This window comes from Rhipicephalus sanguineus, chromosome 1 (genome assembly GCF_013339695.2).
Source record: "Rhipicephalus sanguineus isolate Rsan-2018 chromosome 1, BIME_Rsan_1.4, whole genome shotgun sequence".
NCBI classification, from domain to species: domain Eukaryota; kingdom Metazoa; phylum Arthropoda; class Arachnida; order Ixodida; family Ixodidae; genus Rhipicephalus; species Rhipicephalus sanguineus.
Window position 1 is genome coordinate 276,800,129 of NC_051176.1, and position 19,232 is coordinate 276,819,360.

Here is a 19,232-nt window from a genome sequence, read left to right on the forward strand (position 1 = left end):
GCCCCTTTGTCTTTGCTCCCGCCTTTAACGCTCGGCGCGATTAATCAGCGCACCATCCCTCCCGTGTACGCCGACTTCAGGGAGGCCGTTCTGCAGTGCGCTCTCGGCCTTGGAGGAATCCTCAAACGGACCGCGGTTCGGCTGGGCGACAAAGGCCGGCTCCCGTAGCGCCGGACACACGTCCATTGCGGCCACGCTCGGATAGGCGCTCGAAGTGCATTAAGAGAGTTCCGCCCTCGTATTCATAACGGTGAGGAACGATCGCGTGTTTAATGTGTCATTGTCTGGCCCGAGGTTCGGCCCAGGAGACGCGGGATGTGTGTCAAGTGGGCCCACCGCCGCCAGCTGCGTCGGCGCGCTGGGCTGTGCACACACATCGCGAACAAGAAATAAGCAGACACGAAGGGGCGCCTCTTCAAATAAAACGCTTTCATTTATTTTGAAGCACTCATCACATGTAGGCAGCCTCAATGCACCGACGAAGGGGAAAAAAAAAACTAATTACTCGAGGCTCGAACGCTTTGAACTAGGTATATGTACAGGTGCTTCTCCGCTTCTCGACGGAGCCGCACGAGCTTCGTTCGCTTTGTGGCTGCGGGTTATTTACAGCAGACAACGTGCGCCAAAGAAGAGACGCGCCGCACTCCTACGCCGCGAGGCTGAGAAGCGCCGCCGCGCTCATGTCGGAGCCAAACGAGCACGCGTTTCTGTCACCTGCGTCGTCGGCCGCGGCACGCTCAGCTCGCGCCCTGAATGCCGGCGGAGGAGGCGACTGCTCGGGAATAGAGAGAGCTTGCTTGATTTGCTTTTGCCCTTCCTACAACTTTAACTGTACCCGCGCATGGGCAGAAAACGAAAACTTATCAAACAGGGTTTACTTACATTACTTCCTTCGTTTCTTTTAATTTCTATTTGCTTCAGAAAGCTGTAACGACGTTCTGGATAGATCACTAGGACGTAAACTGGATGCCGAGAAAAGCGACACGGGAGCGTCTTCCGCACGGGCGGGCGTACAGGTGTCATAGTTGTGCTTTTTCGATAAACTTACTTTTGATAAAGCGACAATGCAGGCCTCCGAAACACACACACTTAGTCTGCGTAAAAGAATGCTTCTTTATATTTCAACATTTGCAGTGAGCCTCGAAAAAAAAACGAAAAAAAAAACTGGATAACAGATGTATTTCGCACATGTTTTCTGGTTTAAGTAGACCGTCGTACGCCACTGAATGCGATGAAACATAGGTCTGGCCGTACCAGCTATTCCGTCAAATGACATAACAGATCAATGTATACATGCCATGGTGTCGATGAGTATTAAATAACAATGGGAGGGCAATAGAATACAGAACGATAAAGTTTCCGCAGCAACTTGGCATTCTGTGAACATTGAAAGACAAAAAGAAGAAACAGACAAACAAAACAACGCTCCGGCTCAATTTTTCAGGGGTAACGTGAAGGACAACCTTGCTTTTCCTACGCGGAACAGGTATTCACAACCACAAAAAAAGTGTGTGTGTGTGGCAGTTTCGTTCGTCCGAGAAACGTCGAGAATGTGGTATAACTGCACCAATGGTTCAAATGTATTACGCGGGCAGATAACGGTAAGTGAGGAGGGGGGGGGGGGTAGTAGCAGACTTGCCCGAAACGAAACCTGGCTTTCCCCAACTCAACGTTACGTAACAGTCTTTTTTTGTTGTTGTCGCTCTTCAATGCAATTACAATTTCTCCCAGTGACATCGTATACGCAAACTACACCTTTACACTGCGAATAGGTAGGCCGGAGCAGTTTGGCACAGCAACTGCAAGCTCCTCTCTCGCGCTGAAGCAGTGAACTGAGCAGTTTGCGAAACTGGGAGCTTACGGCGCACACTCATTCTGGTTCCTGTAAACCAGGTATGGCCACGCAGTAGCTTCATTTTTTGTGTGTGTGTGTGTTTTTTTTTTTTTTTGCCGAGGAACCTAAAGTTCGTAGGAAACGATACGGAAATTTATGAAATCGGACCAGCAGGGCAATTTAGCCGTCTACTTGTAGCCATGCGAGCGTAAAGCCAGAACGGGTGCGCGATACGCGTGTTCCCGCCTTCGAAGCTTTCGCAGATAGCGAAGCTTCTGTGCCTTCGATACTCGTGCTTGAGTGTTTCTTTCCTTAAATAACAGGTTTATCTCTTTTTTTTTGTTCTGCTACAACCCACATTTGAGTTTCTGCGGGATCACACAACCCAGAGTGAATATATGACCAATGGCTTCAACGGGCAAGAGAAGGTATAAATGCATGACGAGATGGTTCTCAATTGAGACCTCTTAGAAATAGCTGCCGCTTGATTTCCCGACGCAAGCTGCGTAACACGCGCAAAGGACACACAACTGCCGCCACGCTCGTCGTTCCGCTACTGGGAGGATATGAAAGGAAAAATTTTAAGAAGACTGGAAGAAGATAGTTTTTTTTTTTCAGAAAACTAAAAAATGTGCGAAAACTAAAAATTTTTGGGCTTTGATATACTTGGTTCCGGGCAATGTTCCCGTGTGGTCAGCGTACTCAAATGTTTACAACGAACATCACGAAAGAAAAACGCGCTACATTCACGATTCTGTTCTGGAAAAGAGTTGACCTTTAAAAGCCAGTCAAATGGCCCCATTGCAACTTTTGATTACACATTAGATGTTGTAAGGCGCCACCTGGGGAGTGTATTACAGAAATAATTTTTGAAGGTTCACCATTGGACAAGTTAGAAGAAATTAAAACTGTCCGGTTTCTCATCTCGATGTGAAACTCTCAAAGCTGTAGTTGGTCTCTCCCATTTGCTCTTCCCCATTCAAAAGGCGTACTCGGCATTCCGCGTTCTGTCTGTCATGGGAGCTAGCTGTGAACATTAGCTCCAGGCACCTTCCTTAGTGAGGGTAAGCCCTGACCCACGTGTATTACAAAATGCTGCTCAGAATAGAATTGTCTGCAAAAACGGGAATCTCTCTCCTCTGAGGCGGCTTGACTGGCGGTGTGCGACACACGGCAACTAGACGTGCGACCGGCTTCGACATGCGGCGGCGCTGGCACAGCCACCGATGGCGTGCGGAAATAGCTGCTCGGCGCATGCGAGGGACGCACGCGAAGACTGAGGTAGTTTCTCCGGACAAGACTCTTGTCGGAAGGGTGCACGTTGCAGCGAGTACAGGTGCGAGACTAGCGTGCGTGACCACTGCTGCCAGAACGAGGGAATCGCGCTGTCGGACAGTTCTCTGTAGACACTATAGACATAAACACACGCACAAACAAACACCCACAAACATCCGCATATCTACAACCTCAGCGCAGGAATGCCTTGTGTTGCTGCGACAGCAACAAGTAACAGCGAGTTCATAACGAGTCCAAGTGAAAAAAATATATGTAAAACTCATTCAGGTCTCTGCCATATGAATTCACGATAAAACCACGTTTTTAAAAACTATCACACTCGAAAATTGTTGAAAATAAGATAGTGCCAATAAAATTGTCGTCCAATAACGAAGACAAGCGCGTCAAAACGACGTTGGCTCGTTGTGCACGCCAGCTGAAAAACTGGCGACTGTAAACCTTTAAGAGAAAGTCCCGTGAGTATGCAGTTCTCGGGAACAACCCCTGGGTCGTTATACGCGACCCCTGAAGCTTCACATCTCTTCTCCCCTGCGAGGGTCGAAAATTTCAGACCCCGTTATTATTATTTTTTTCTTAAATCTTTTTCTGCTCTAGAGACGGCTACTGACGAGAACTACAACGGTGGAAGCTTGCGCGTCGTCATAATACATACATGAGCGCGCACACACCCACACACAGGAGACGCACACACACAACGGGCGCGCACTAGTGGTCCGTCCGATAGGAAGTGTCAATTCTTTGGTGCTGGAGGCGACGCTGGGGCGCGCGCACACAAGTCACGCCGCACCACGGGTTCCGCCAAGGGCGGCGAGTGTCCCTTTGTCAATAAATTAATAAATATGAATAAATTAGGAGGCGGCACTGCACAAGCGTCCGCGGCGGCGCCCTTAGGAATGGTCCCGCAGGTAGGCGAACAGTTCGGAGATGTACCGGGTGAGCCGGATGTATTCGCGCAGGATGATGTAGTCGCGCAGGTTGCGCTGGCTGTCCTGCTTGATATCGCGGTACTCGTGCGACATCACGTCGCGCAGCACGTCCGGGTTCTTGGCCACATTGAAGTGCACGATGCCGATCTGGAGCTCGCACAGCAGCTGGCCGAGGTTCTGCTGGATCTCGAGAAAGAGTCGGTGGAAGGGTCCGTTGTGGAAGATCTGATCCAGCACGGCCTGCTCCAGTCCCACGGCGTAGTACTGCACGTAGCCGAACGTCGTCTTGTACGCGTCTTCTTTCTGCGAAGAAAAGGGGCACAGAGTTACGTTGCATGAAGTGACACAATGGCTACAGAGTTCTGAGCACTAAGATACCGGTTTTGAGCGTCGACAGCCGAAGAATTCGTGAAAACAGTATACTGAGGTTTGTACACATGCTGAGAATGTCTGGCGCGTCGAAACTTTGACCTTGATTTTATCATCTATTAATGAGCATATGATGGTGAAATTAACGACATTAGGGTCGTCAGAGTACAATTTATCAATCTCACGTCGATTCATTGTTTCATTTTAGTGTCCCTTAAAAGCGTGTAGCATGCACAAAATTCAAGGGTCACTAAATGACTAGGTTGTTCCACAAAGGAACACATTTGTGTATAGTTTGTGCATTTCAGTAAAACAAAAAAAGGGTACTATATCTGAGTTGCAGTACGAGATAAATGTACGACTGTGTATATGTACAGATTCATTTAGAAATCGGTATACCGGCTAAGCATATCAATAACTTGTTCAGATTTCTGATACAGCCACTGGAAATGGTCTGCGACTGTCAGCAAGACAAAGGGGTGCGACCGTCGCATCGACGAACGGAATGAAACCACCAGCTTGTTGTAGAAGACACGACGCCGCAATGCGCTCGCAACAGTGCGATGGTGGCGATGCGCCGTTTGAGCGTGCGCCTGTAGCCCAAGCTCGCAGCAGGATGTCTTCGATTTATGAATCTCTCGTCTCGAATTAGCCACATGTTGCTGCTATCCCGCGGCCGCCAGCCGCCGCAGACGCCTGGGTCCCTCTAATCTGATTTGGTAAGGGGATAAACGGGGACGTAGTGGTATACGGGTGAAATACGGCCGGCTGTACAACAACACCCAGGCCGTAACGTATAGGACGATAAATCTGGGCCACTGTCTTTCAAAGCGAGGCCCCTGCTGGCCGAGGGTCCCTTGAGATGGTGCCGCTCGACGAGCGTCTGCTTGGACGCTCTCCAAGCGGCCAGCGTCTCGGGCAAACCGGGCCTTTCGCGCGCGTCACCTGCGGCGGCTGCTGTTGGGCCCGACAGCGTCTCCTATCGGCTGCTGCCGTCGCTCAGCACGGGCTGCTATCCTTCAGAACACTTGCTGCTAGCCGCATTCGCATTCAATTGCTCTCGCAGTGAACGGGACCGACAGAAAAGATACTCTGTAGGTCATGCTCACAAACGCAGTTCAACAACTCCGAGATCCCCTTTAAAATTTCAAACGTTTGACTTATCCAGACGAAAGTGTACAGTGACGCCTTCACTTTTCTTATAACCAGGCGACGCCCCAGACTCTAAAAGACGCAATATTCAGGGCTCGACGCGAAAATCAGTATCGGTCAGTGTGCGAGCCAGCGATATCCACGAGTAAGAACGGCCTGCGTGAGTAGTGGATCTTTAATCGCGACGCAACCACGCACGCGGCCTTCGCTTGACCACTACCGAGCATCGCGCACTTTTCCGCTCTGAAGTGGGGCCACCCGTGAAGCGCACCCCGGGATGCTGTGGGGGAACAAGCACCCTCCCTCGGGAAACAGAAACAAAACGGGGCCCGCATTCCAATCAATTGTTCCGGCCCGGTATAACCGCCTCGGGGCACCCACTACAGCGTGGGCGTGGGAAAAAAAACGGCAAGCGTCTCGCCACGACTGGCTCCTTTGGGACACCGGCTTTCACGCAGCGGGGCTTTGAGTACAGGGGCCTTCCTCTATCTGCACACTTTATCTCCTCTGATCGCCGTGACTTTTGCGGCCTCCGTCGGTAGGACCGGTGTCAACAAATTGCCGCGCTGTCAACGCTGTGATAGCCGAGCGATGTCTTGTTCTCGACCACCCCCCTCCGCTGTGAAGCTATTCAGTGGTGCTGCCCATCACCTATTAGAGGACCCCCGCGAGCGGGGATTCCGAGGCGGGCTCGTCTCCCGCTAGGTTCGCACCCCACACCAGGCTCGCCGGGGGAGCTCATCGTACTACAAACGGGCGTGCATTGTGGCGTTGTGCCTGAGAGGGCGCCCGCTGCTCCCTTCATGCACGAATCTTGTCTTGACGGATATCTGTGCGCGAGAGTTCTCGCGCCGTTAGGGGCGCAATGCGGAGGAGCGAACGTTCAGTGCGGTTCGCGGTGATGCTCAAGAACACAGCGAGGTCAGTGGCCGTGCCACCGAAAGACACAAGTGCCGACGCTTCTCTTTGTGCGTCCGCTGAAGCCCTCGGCACAAGTGCTGGGCTTGGAGTGGCCCGGGTGAAGCCGCGCTCCTCGCTAGACAAAGGGCGGCTCGACGAGCGCGCCCCGGCCGGTACAGCGGCGCAGAGCACCTGTTCGCGGGGGCTGAACCAGTTCTGGCCAAGGCTTCGGCGCCACTTGTGACGCGCCCGCAGACCGCTCCTTGAACCGCCTTTTGTTCGCCGCCGACATGCATACACCCGACAAGACGCTGTCATCACGCTTGCGCGTTCGAAGTGGCGATGCCTGACTAAGCACCGCGCATTTCTTCCGGGGTGTCTCATCTTGTTGTACCCCACTGCACTGAATGACCCAGTACGATCGAGAAGCCGGGGGGATGAATCACTCACGAGAGCACATCAACTAGAATTGGTTCAACACGCCGAAAGTACTAGCGTGACCTAACTTTAATTTGTGTCCTTTTAAATCGAGAGAAATGTGTCATGATCCTGTCTTTAATGTCCTTTTAAATCGAGAGAAATGTGTCATGATCCTGTCTTTAATGTCCAAGACCGAAACGGCTGTTATCACCTGTCCCACGTCTTCATATGCTCATCGTTTTCTCAACTTCTGAGAAATGAGAAAGTGCAGGAAAAATAGGCTAAATATGAGGCGCGAATTTTGACGTGCGCAGAGACGTGTGTATGCAATTCAGGTGCGCTTCCTGATTGTTCGCGAAGAGAGAACAATGAAGCTGAGGTTTAAGAGAGGTGAGCTCTGAGCGGAAAATGTGTACTCACTGTCATGGATCTGAAGTGCTCTTCGGACGGCGTTGGCACACCGGGCAGCCACGACTGCATGTAAGAGGCCACCGAGTCCTCGAACTCGGAGTCCGAGAAGGTCCTCTCTAGCTGCAACAGACAAGAAGAGGCGGACGGTTAGCCGGGTCGCGCCACAAATCCGGAACTTGCCTCAGCGGCTGATTACCAGACAGCGCTCGTTGGGCGGCCTACAGAAAGGAGGGGGCGAAGCGGGAGGAGGGGGATGCCACGGGGGTTTCACTGCTCTGGGGGGGGGGGGGGACCTGAGCGGGGCACCTGTTGCTGCCGCACGCATTGCGCTGTACTATGTGCGTGATCTCTAGTGCACGGCAACTGGCAGCGCTCGCTTGGGAACCCGCCGCCGATGAAGCGAGCCCTGCTAATTACAGGGATGGGTTGGCTCGGCCGCTGCATGGTTGAACTGTCACCCTCCCCACCTCCCCGGTTCTTTAGGCCAGCAGAGCCGAGCTCTTGTTTTTCCAAAAGAATGTGAATTGAATATTTGGAATGCCATTGCTGCTGTTGCTGGCGAGGCTCTCGTCTCGGTTGTGGCGCGCGAGCGCCTCCGAACAGCAGCAACAACGCTTGCGTGCAGACAGCCAAGGTCAGCTAGCGCAGCAGAGCCGTTAAGACGGCTCCCCGAAAGACGGGCGGCAGCGCGTTTAGGACAAGGGGCTTCCCAACCGGAATAGCATCTATTGTCTTTACCGGGGATGTTCTCAGTGGCTCCGCATTTTTAAAAGAAGGCTTGGTCTTAGACTGGACCGCTGACGGTCCTTACCATGGCCGGCGAGCTGTTGCAAGGATCAAGCAGCCGATACTAATGGTCACTGAGTAACTTTCGTTAAGTATACATCTACCGTGGCGCTCAGTAAACTTAAAATGAAACGCGCCACAATGCATTTAGTGTCCACACCACCTACAGCAACCGTTCAAGTAGGTTAAATCGCACCAGAACCCAAGGACTAATGGCACGAGTTCTAACAATGATTACGCTGTTAAATAGATTAACGTGTGTCGCTATACGAGATTTGTGTCAGCGTTACGGCTTGTAATGTGACCATGCGACAAACATGCTAGTTCCAGCCTTTCCTTAACTCACTCTCTGGACCCAATGTTGCAATATGCAACCCAGAACGTTTCTTTGTTTTAGTTCTTGTTGTTTTCTGGTGACGATGGTGGTGGCGAACATGTGACTCTATTACATTCATAAAAAATTCTGCTTACGTCTCCCTCCTCCATCCTTTTTATATTTTATTTTTATACAAACGATTTAGGTGCCTTACAGGCGCTTGACCGACAATTTTACCGCAACTTCTGTTCAGGCAGCGATAAACAAATTCATAATCTGCTGCATCAGATCATCTGTCTACAGTAAATTTTCGTTTGTAAGGCATTTTTTTTAGCCTCGTCTTTGTCTTGCCCCGCCACGGTGGTCTAGTGGTTATGGTGCTCGACTGCTGACCCGAAGGTCGCGGGATCGAATCGCGGCCGCGGCGGCTGCATTTTCGATGGAGGCGAAAATGTTTGAGGTCCGTGTACCTAGATTTAGGTGCATGTTAAAGAACCCCAGGTGGTCGAAATTTCCGGAGCCCTCCACTACGGCGTCTGTCATAATCATATCGTGGTTTTGGGACGTTAAACCCCAGATATTATTATTATTATCGTCTTTGTCTTGATTGACATGAATAAATAAAAAATAAGTGTTGGAATCAGCGGAAACCACCGTCCTTACATGCTATACCTATTTTGCCTTACGTACACTAAACGAGTACATAAGGAAACAAACCGCTCATCCATTACATATTGTGGCCTATATAGCAAATTATAATAGCGAGGTCAACCACTACGTATTTACTTTAATCAGGCACGTAGCCAGGATTTTTTTTCGGGGGGGGGGGGGGGGGGGGGCCCAAGGCCTAATTATTTGAAAGAAAGTCTTTCCATGGTAAAAAGAAAAAAAAAGTTGCCCGGGAATATAAAAGGCTGGACAAATTTCGGGAGGGGCCCGGGCCCCCCCGGCCCCCCCCCCCCCCCCCCTTGCCTACGTGCCTGACTTTAATGCATTCTAGTTAATCGCGTACTTTGTAGCGTTCGTTCATTCATTCCACAGAAATTTTGGTTGCAGAGATACTGGATTGCTTTAAGAAGCCGCTCGACTCATTTGGGAATGGAATATTACCAACTCGCCCAGCAAAACGTCCTTCTGAAACTCATTTGGGAGTTGCATTCTTCTGTCCGTTCGCACATAAATAATACGGTCAAATGGTCACCTCATGCCTTGCGCTTCTCGCACACGTGCACACCGCGCTAAGCCTTGTTCAGCCACCTCTGATTCCGCCAATCAAGCTCATTGCGGCTGGTCTTCTTATTTATGGCAGACCGAAGAAGGCGCTGGGAAAGGCATCACGGTTGCCTATTGGGGGCGTCAATGCATGCGTCAGGGCGGTGAGGAACGTGCGCACCGGAGCGTGAGCGCAACGCTGTCACACTTGAACAAGTTTAATGAGAGTGTGACCTCATCGGCGCGGTGACAGGCGCGCCGCTGCAGCGTCACACTTTCCGGGCAACAATGGGCGTGCACCAGTTGCATGTAAAAACACTCGCCGGTTATTTTGATAACCTGAATTCCTTGACAGAGGAACCCGTCCTATCGTCCGCACACTCAGCGCATTATACGGACGACTCCATGCCCGAAGTCGGCGCCGCCGCTCGACTATAATGGTTGAGCCCGAGCGCGCGGACGTCAAGTGCCGTTTACTGCATTGCTATGACGTTTTTTCGGGGGCGTGGTAGTCAAAGGAGAGTCCATCCTCACAGCTGTTGTCCCGATTTACGGCAAAATACGAGCGGCTAGTGTCGTCTCTTTGACTTTGTATATTACCATCCATAGGAGACAAGCAGCACAATGCCGGAAATAGGACGCAGAGGAGCTTACGTACTGCCGCAACCATACAGCGTGTAAAACTTCACGGAAAGCCTACGGTTGCATTTTCGATATGCCTATGCCGTAATAATGTTCCACTGATGGATATTTGAATGAAGCATTCACTAATGAATTATTTGTATACTAATTGTTATAGCTCAAATTATATTTGACAGTTTTACTCCCCACAGCCGGAAAAATAACCTATATATTTTGTTCCAACTTTTTTTTTTTGCCCCGCAGAACTGTCTATTGGTACTGCAAGTTTGAGCGAAAGCAGACAAAAAAGAGCACGGCGAACGAAAATGCAAATGCGATAGGATCACAAGCTCCAGTCAAGAATTAAGTCAGCAGGTTAAATCGGCTGGCTTAGTTCACGAAGCGTCGAAAAGCTCGGACGAAAGGGCGTCAAGGTAGTCGAACCTTCGCCTTGGCGCTTTCCCGGAGCCCGCGCTCCTTACAAGCCAGCCATAATCGGATCGCAACCTCGCAGACGGCTCCTGGAAACAGCGTTCACCGAGTGCGTGTCTGCTGTGGGCGCGCCCAAGTCTGCTCGGTACTGTTACAGCATGGAAGACTGGTAGCTAGGCGCTAAATGTGCGCACGCCTGGCGCGGTGCGCCTTTGAGCGGTGAACGTGACGTATTTGCATAAAGGCACCCATTCCGCGCCTTCCCTACGCGCGGCGCAGAGCCACGTTTCGTTCATGCGGAAGATCACGCACGCCCGCGCACAGCGCACTGGATACTTTTGTCGCGCGCTTCGTCACCGCTCGGGAGGTTGTCTCCCCTCGCAACACCGAGGCGACGCACGCACGCCTTGTCACCGCAGGTCGCCCCGAGCGTGAGAAATATCCAGTGAACTCCAGTGCGCGCAGGCGGCGAGCTCACGCTGTTTGCGACTCGGACACAGATATGCGTTGCTCTCGAACGTTAATGAAGAAGGTGTCCTTTGAAGGCTTGATAGGAAGCTATCAGTCACGGATAACGGGCGTAAGCAAATAACCCCAATCGTTTGCACAAACCTCTCAATTTCAAGCGCATGTCGAGTATCTCGCCGACTTGTGCATTTTTTAGAACCGCCCCATTCGCCCACCCGGTGCCTCGCCACGTGCAACGCTGCATGGTAATACGAACGGGGAAACGTGGCCGTCGATCGGGGAGTAGGGCACAGGCACATACATTTCTGCGATGTGATCGTCTTCCGAGCAATCGGGTCGCGCAGATTCCGCATAATCGCGTCCAGGGTGTGTGCGCAGGCGCGCTCGTGACGCAGCCCCGGTGTTATTTCTCCCCACGGTGCCAACCGTCGTCGGCCTGGAGCAAGGGCTCCCACGCCGCCGTGCGGTGCGCCGCCGGAAGGCTCGCCGCACAGAGCGGGCACAACATCCGCCGACTCGGCTGCAGCACGACCTGGCCCGGGGTTAACGCGCCGGTCCTTTGCCTCGGCAGCGTGGGCTTTGCCCTTTCTGGGAGCGGTCCCTCACCAGCGTTTTGCCGCGGCGCAACCACTTCCAGGGAGCTGGCCGCCTGACCGACGTGGGTGGACGGGAACACAAGCCCTTTTGGGCTCGCGGCAGCCGCTCTCGCTGTTTGGCGCACAATCCATCTTTCTGAATAGGCCCTGTCAACGAAAGTATCCCCGCACAAAAGACAGGCTAGAGTGAGCCAGGATGAAGACACCGGTCGCGGCCACCGAAGTCCATTCATAAAAAGGAATTTGAACAACAAACAGACCGCGGTATACTTCTACGGATTAGCGGTTTCGCCTCCCTGGGAACTACGACTTCACAAAGCGCCGGAGAAAACTATGTGCCGAGGCTTCGTCGGTCAGTTTTCGAACAGCCCCCGTAGAACTTCGTGATAAAGCAAGGCTTACTTGCGAGTGGACTTCGAAACAGGTATAAATCATATATAGCCATCATAATGTGTAAGGTAATGTAGCTATAGGCTGTCTATAATCAGTCCAATAGATTTTCAGCACGCTGTCTAAATAAATGTCTTTGTAGGTTTGGCATGTAAGAAACAGAACCAAGCACCGTGAAAACGAGTCATCTCTCGGATCTCCGACTCAGCTGGACCGAAGGGATCATTATAGAGAGAGAGAAATGTTTTAATGAAAAGCTGGAGATGCCTGGCTATTCGCCTGACATGCTACTCCAGGTGCTGGGTGATGATTATGATATATACACTGATAACCACATACACACACAGCCACACACACACACACACACACACACACACACACACACACACACACACACACACACACACACACACACACACACACACACACACACACACACACACACACAACACATAGACTACACTGTTTACAAAGTTTCGTTCATATATGCGTCTGTGACTGAAAGAGTGTGAAGAACTTGCCACAGGCACGTAGGCAAGGGGGGGGGGGCGGCCCCCCCCCCCCCCGCAATTCGTCCAGCCTTTTATACTCCCGAGCAACTTTTTTTTTTCTTTTTACCATGAAAAGACTTTCTTTCGAATAATTAGGCCTTAAGCCCCCCCCCCCCCCCCCCCCCCCCCCCCCCGAAAAAAAATTCTGGCTACGTGCCTGACTTGCCACATGCACTTTCATCGCAGTAGTGATCTATTTTACTATACATTTGCCTATTGACCTCGGTTGACAGGTGTTCGCACTGCATCACTGATGTTCCATCGCATTACTTCAGTGTGACATTAATAAGATCACATTTTTGTCGATCGCACTGAAAACAGCACCACGAATACTATGCATTTTTGCAAGCGTACCTGCGATAAAGAAACAAAGCATTACTATTCATGCACAAGGAAAAACCAGCCGGGTAACTCCACACAGTCCTGTCCTCGCGGAAGACTTCGCGCACACGCCTGTATGTTCGCCGTCACCGATTTTAGCGCAAAACGAAAAGTTTCGACCGGTGGTTTTATCAAACCTCGCGGAAACAGATCACTATCCGTCATACAGTGAGAAGTAAATCACGAAAAAAGCCTCGACTTCGTCCAATAGCAGATATATCGTGCAGCTGAATACAAAGAGCCATGGATGCTCTCAGAACTCAAGTCTACCAACTGAGCCTACATGCGGGCTTTCACGTGACGCGACGTCGGCCCACACTATATAGTCATTCGTCAATCATGGAAAACACGTGACGACCGGCTGAGGTCTGCACTGGACATCAACGAATGTACACGGTCCGAAGGCGCGCTTGAAATTCTGCGCGAACATTATTCGCTTATCAAGGGCAACATGGTCAGTTCGAAAGCACGCTGTGCATTGGCCTTGACTGCGTCTACCCTTAATGAGACACCACTAGGCCCGCAGCGGTTACGCAGCATCCCTCGTTGTTTCTTCTCGTCCTCCCAAACCCGCACCACCAAAATCGTTCCTTTTTTCGCGTGAGCCAGGCAAACGAAGCCGAGGCAAGCGTACTTTGATATGGCCTACGAAGCGGTTTAAGGACATAAGTTCCGATGTACACTCTATATACTATACTGTATTTCACATGACACCTGATAGCAACAATGGAGGCGAACAAAGGCGAAAGAAGCCCTTGTTCTGCCGTCCATGCATCCATCCTTCCTTTTCTGTCGGCGACACTTGTCGCGGTTCCGCACGTGAGGCGACAATATTTGATGACGAGGCCCGATCAGACGCTTCCGCCGATTGTCAACGTCTCCGCTGTGCGGTCAAAACCCGGCAGAGGCGTTCGAACCCGCCGTCAGTATCATTGTCCCCCGCAGGGGCGTCGCATCCAGACAGCGCACCGTCTCTCGACCCTCGGGGCGACGCACGCGTCCCTTTTGCGGCGCGACGATGCATGAGCACGCACCGTGGCACGGGCGCGCTCACCGAAGTCTGAATTCGAGGCAGCCTGTCACGCAAAGAAAAAAGTAAGTGTCAGCTGAAGATCTGAGCACGCACAATAAAAATCAACCTCTGAGTCTTGAGGCTGCCCATCTACAGAACATGCACCCTTGTGGAGCCGCAAGACAGCGCCATTGCAGTTCGACATTAGCCTCCTATATGCAAAGTGGAATCAACCTATCGACGAGACGTTGTTCTCGTTCCGCTCTCTTGTATCACAAGTCAGATCTGACTCGGTGATACAGGCCCTGCAGGAAAGACACACGTGTCCCAAAATCGCTACAATCGGATCCCTGAGCTACAGAGGGGGGATGTTTCATTTGCAAGGCCGATTTGCAAGTTTAAACTGTGGAACAAAGAACGGGGGAAGAAAAGAAAAGAAAAAAGGCTATAAACAACGTGCCAAGGCGGTCGCAAATTTTCAACGCCCGGGTGAGAACGAAAAGAGCCCTCAACGAGAGCGCCAACAACGTTGCGCGCCCTGTTTTTATAGCGAGCGAGCGCTCTTTAACGAGCTTTTGAATGGCGGAATCGCTCCCCCCTCCAGTTGCCCTGGCCGAACGCTGCAGGTCAGTGGATGCCGAAGCGAAAAACAAAACGTGCGTAGACCACCGGCGCGAGATCGCGCACGCTTTGTCGTTCGCGCCTCGAACACGGTCGTTAAAATTCTTCAAAATCACTCCCAGCGCACGTCCCGAAACCAATATACCGCGAGGATTAGCGACAGCGTCCTTGACGGCCAAACTAGCGCTTTCTCTTCGGGCGGCCCCCTTTTTTTATGCGCCGGCGGTCGGGCTCTTTATTGTCTCGTCGATGGTTGCGCTCCATTGAGGGCACGCGGCTGCCCGGATAGTCGCTGCCAGTATATTGCTGCTCGCGAGGCAAGCAGAATCGCCCCCTGCGCACGAGCCAACTGGTGATTCGCCACGAGTGTGTATACGCTACACGCGCCTCCTCGGGGAGCAGCAGTCTGGTCTCGCAACACTCTCACCGGCCCAGCACCCGTGCATCAGGCACCTTGACAGGGAAATTCCGCGCCATTACGTCCGTAGCAAATGCAGTGCTGTTGATTGATGCGGTGCCCATCGCTGCGAGCCTCACGGGAACGGCGTCTTTCAGCCTCCGTCAGAGAGGCACTCTCACGAATGTAGATTTCTCCTCAAAGAGCGCGCCAAGACAGCGTCGTAAAGTGGTGTTTCTGGGTGCTTAGGCGGCTTCCCAGTGTTAAGTGTCAGCGGTTCGGCTTGTTTGCACGTTAACGGCAGTGCGTAAAACGACCGCTGCGAACCTATTTACCGGAATTCTTTTCAGGCCGAAACAAATTGGTCTAAAGATGCCCACACAAACGCCCGCGCTAAACAGGGGCCACGGCGGCGACTTCGCTGACTTCCGTGGGCAGGGCTTGCAGCATATACAGATGGGTACACACACGGTCGGCTACGTAAGCTGAAGCGGGATTATACTACCATCTCCTCCATCTTAAGTGAAGTGGCAGGCAGACACGCTCCTGGCCAGGAATACCCTGTTCTCGAGAGCTAAAGTAAAAATCAAGCAGCGCCGCCAGACGGGCTCGCTCTCAAAATGCTTCCTGGAGTTCGCCGACGTCAAGGGCAGGGGCACGGTGCAACCCAGTTGTAACGTCATCAGGGCACCGCCAGATTGAGACGCCCTAAAGCGAGAAACGGATGTCGCCAAGCTGTTTAAGAGAACGGTGGCGCAGCTAGATGAGAGTTCTTCCCCCTCATTCACTTCTCCCACGTACGCTTTACTACAAGTCACGATCTTATTGTTGGCTTCGTCAGACGACAGGTTGCTTTGTTGCCAGCGGGAAAGTGGGCGTCAAAATGGCGACAAAACAAGCCCCCAAACTGAGCTATACTACAGAGAGGACGCAAAACAAAATAAGGGGTTGAGCCCTTGGGCCGGGGTCATGCCATCCACACGAGCGTGCCCAGTTTCCCTTGAGCGTGTCGCTGAGAGTAGATTCTCGTTGATGCATCGACAAAAGCGGCCGCCACTGTTGTCGCCCGGAGTCCGAGCATGGGGCTTCGTCGAGGAAGCCAGCGGTTCGGTGCTAGCGACCTCGCGGCCCGCAAGTAAACACGGCATTTCGTGGCCGAGCACGCATTGTGCAGCAAGAGCTATATTTGGGTACGCCGACCCTCACTTTTTGGTGGCGCTTGAGGTGAATGGCAGTGTAACCACGCCAACGCGGCTGGCTCCCTCGTTCAAGGTATATATACGCGCTTGGGCGCCTCGACACGACAAAAGACCCGCCGTACGGCGGAAACGATTGCTAGCGCGTGCCAAGCCGGTCAATGGCGGCGAATTTTGGACCACATCCAGAGAGGAAGTGTTATGGTTCTTGCACCTCGACGTGTTTCGCAAACGGCCCATCGGTGCTCTTCCGCGCCGATGTTACCTTGACGCGCTCGTTCTTCCGTGGAAGCTGCTGAAGCACCACGCGGAACATTTTTCGACTACATCGCTTTTAGGTGCCGTTTGCGCCAGACACTTTGTTTTAGACGATTCCAACCTCGCGAGGATTTTTTTTTTTTTGCATGCTCACTTCTTTCTGTCTTTTAATCCGTTAATCCCCTTGCCCCAGCGTAGGATAGCAAACCGGACGCACGTCTGGTTGGCCTTGTGACCTTCCTCCTCCTCATTACCTGTGCGATTGGAGCGAGCGAAATGTTGACACCTGGTACTTCTTCAGCGACTGAACACTGTCGGCGCTAGTGTCTTAAAAGTAAGGTGCGATAAAATGATGATAGTCAGATGTTGCACGGTACAATGTGGTGTTGGTATCATTGCAACTATAGTGCTTATTAGCTTTCATGTAGCTCTACGCTATTCACAACGGAACAGGACCAACGCGTTAAAGCAATCGTCTTATGAGGCCCGCGGTCGTTACATCGTTTCCTGCTTCAGCGCAGACACCGGCAGCTTTAGTCCTCCACCTTCCTCGTCCTTCCAGTTCGTCAAACAAGCAAACAAAGAAAACTCCCAAGTGCAGCCACCTCAAAATTTTCCAAGAACTTCTGTAAAGCTGCACTCCGCTGCTCTCCATCGCATATAGTCCAGGTCCGCGGAACGCCGGGTTTATGAAACCGCGCTTTTCTCTTAGTTTGAGATCTCACTGACATAATTATGACTCCTTGTAAGATCAAAGTAGTTATCACGTGATATCGCATGCGTCAGTGAAGCAGGTTCCGCTGCCGCAGAAACACCGTGACCGCGCCGAAAGTTGAGCACTCGACTGACGTTAAAAGGGGAGTAAGTCCGACGGGGTCAATCTCGAGTTCCCAGGGTTCTTCACCGGAGAAGCGGAACAAATAACCGTGTCCGTGTCGAATGCGTGAAGGGTGAAGAAAGAAGGAAGGGCCGACAAAGGCAGCCGGCTTTCGACGACACGGTCTCACGGTACGACTTTCCGTGGTCGCTGCAGAGGCCACTTTCGCTTTGCTGCCGCGTTCGACGAATTGCAGTTTTGGTCTTCATTCTCGATATCGTGGCGACGGGGCCTAATTAAGCAAAAAAAAAAAATATCGAAACGCACACATATTATGCACGAATATCCAAAGGACGTCAGTGTTCTTGCTATGGTATTTTTGGATCTGCTGGGGCCCGTCAGAAGCTCCCATTGCACCTCTTAGGACGATGCCATACCATGCCTCGAGCACTTTCACAGCGGCACTAGCGCACTAAACTATAATGCACATGCGAAGAAAGCATATACAAACGAGCTCTAAGGAAATCAGTTCCAGCCTTGAAGAAGACAAGTCCACTTGTCGAAACGTCGGCTCGAGCACCCACCTCCTGTTTACGGTTTTTTTTATGCGAAGAAAGAAAAATTCAAAATAAGACCCACTGGAACTTCAATTGGTGAATAATAGTAAAACAATGAATGCCGCTGGAGGTTCAGCGACGTTCTTTGTGCTACTGCTTGAACGTGTGGTCCTCCAAGGCAGGAAGCAACCTCCGAAAACGTCACCGTTGTTTCCCCACAGCGACAGGAAACGCATCGTTACAGTTAATGACATTTACCATCACGGTATACCTTCAGACATTGCAGATTGCGCGCGGGTTCACATGAAGGTGAATGCAAAGAATTTGTTCTACCAGTAAGCGGACGAGAGTCTTTAATTGGAACACGCCCTTCTTCAGCACATGCGCAGTATATTTTATGCGAATATTAAGCTATCATGTAGGTCGCGTGAAAATGAGCTTTCCCACGTACCCGCGCGAGACTGCTGGCACAAATGGAGCGGTTAGAGCTCGTCGAAGGGAGAAAGTCTCCTGTGGCAGACACAGTTACACGGCGAGTCCCTGTACGACCATGTGCACCAGAGTCGAGGATTGCTTATGCGAGATACGAGAAGAGCAAGAACTGCGTCCTCGTGCAGTTTGCTGCATCGGAGGACACGTGTTCACAAAACAGTTCATACACGAGGAGCCGACCACTGACGAACAGTTCTTGCGGATGTTTGCCAAAACGTTACTGCGAATGCTCGAGCAAATATATTTTCCAGTCAAGGAACCTCAAACACAGACTAGCAGAGCGACCTATATATTGTTTCAATCGGATTAAGGTTAGAAAAGATGGTCGCATACGGGAGCACGGCGTAGCGTCGTTTCAGGGGAACCCAGCATATCCTGCATGGGAGGCGTACACTCTCACCGTTTTGACCACCCCTGCGGTTATTCCATTCAGCACCTTTCTTTTCTTTGGTTTCTCCCTTTCCCTCTGTAAACCGCAGAGAGAAAGGAAGAAACGAAATAAAGAGTACTTGAGCTTACTAAGAGGCGCGACATTCCTTTTTTTTTTTGCAAATTATCTGTTTAGCTCTGGAAATAGTTAGCGTACCGAGGATATTAGGCCACTTGGTCTTACGGAGAAGGCCGTTCCTTTTGCGTGAGCGTATCGAACATTACTAGGCGCTGTAGTTGGCTTTCTTGGCGCCTTTTTTTTTTTTTTTTCACCCATGCAAAGTGGTCTTCTCTAAAATTTCGACATCTGCGCAGTTATCATGGCTTGCTTTTAAATGGATTTTCTTCTAGTAAGCGAGTAAGCATCCTTGTAGTACCTGTCTTCGTCGTCG

The 19,232-nt window shown here is 51.5% G+C and overlaps 1 protein-coding gene across 3 annotated transcripts in view; it reads right to left on the bottom strand.

The window, feature by feature from the left end:
• Window positions 1-414: 414 nt before the first annotated feature.
• Window positions 415-19,232, bottom strand: part of LOC119379024 (uncharacterized) — a 149,339-nt gene continuing 130,521 nt past the window's right edge. For all 3 annotated transcript variants that reach the window (XM_037648160.2, XM_049411851.1, XM_049411850.1), the window contains 2 exons: window positions 7,318-7,428; window positions 415-4,359 (listed from right to left, as the gene is read on the bottom strand). In XM_037648160.2, the coding sequence (XP_037504088.1) occupies window positions 4,018-4,359; window positions 7,318-7,428 (453 nt within the window). In that variant the 3' untranslated portion in view covers window positions 415-4,017. The remainder of the gene's footprint in view (window positions 4,360-7,317; window positions 7,429-19,232) is intronic.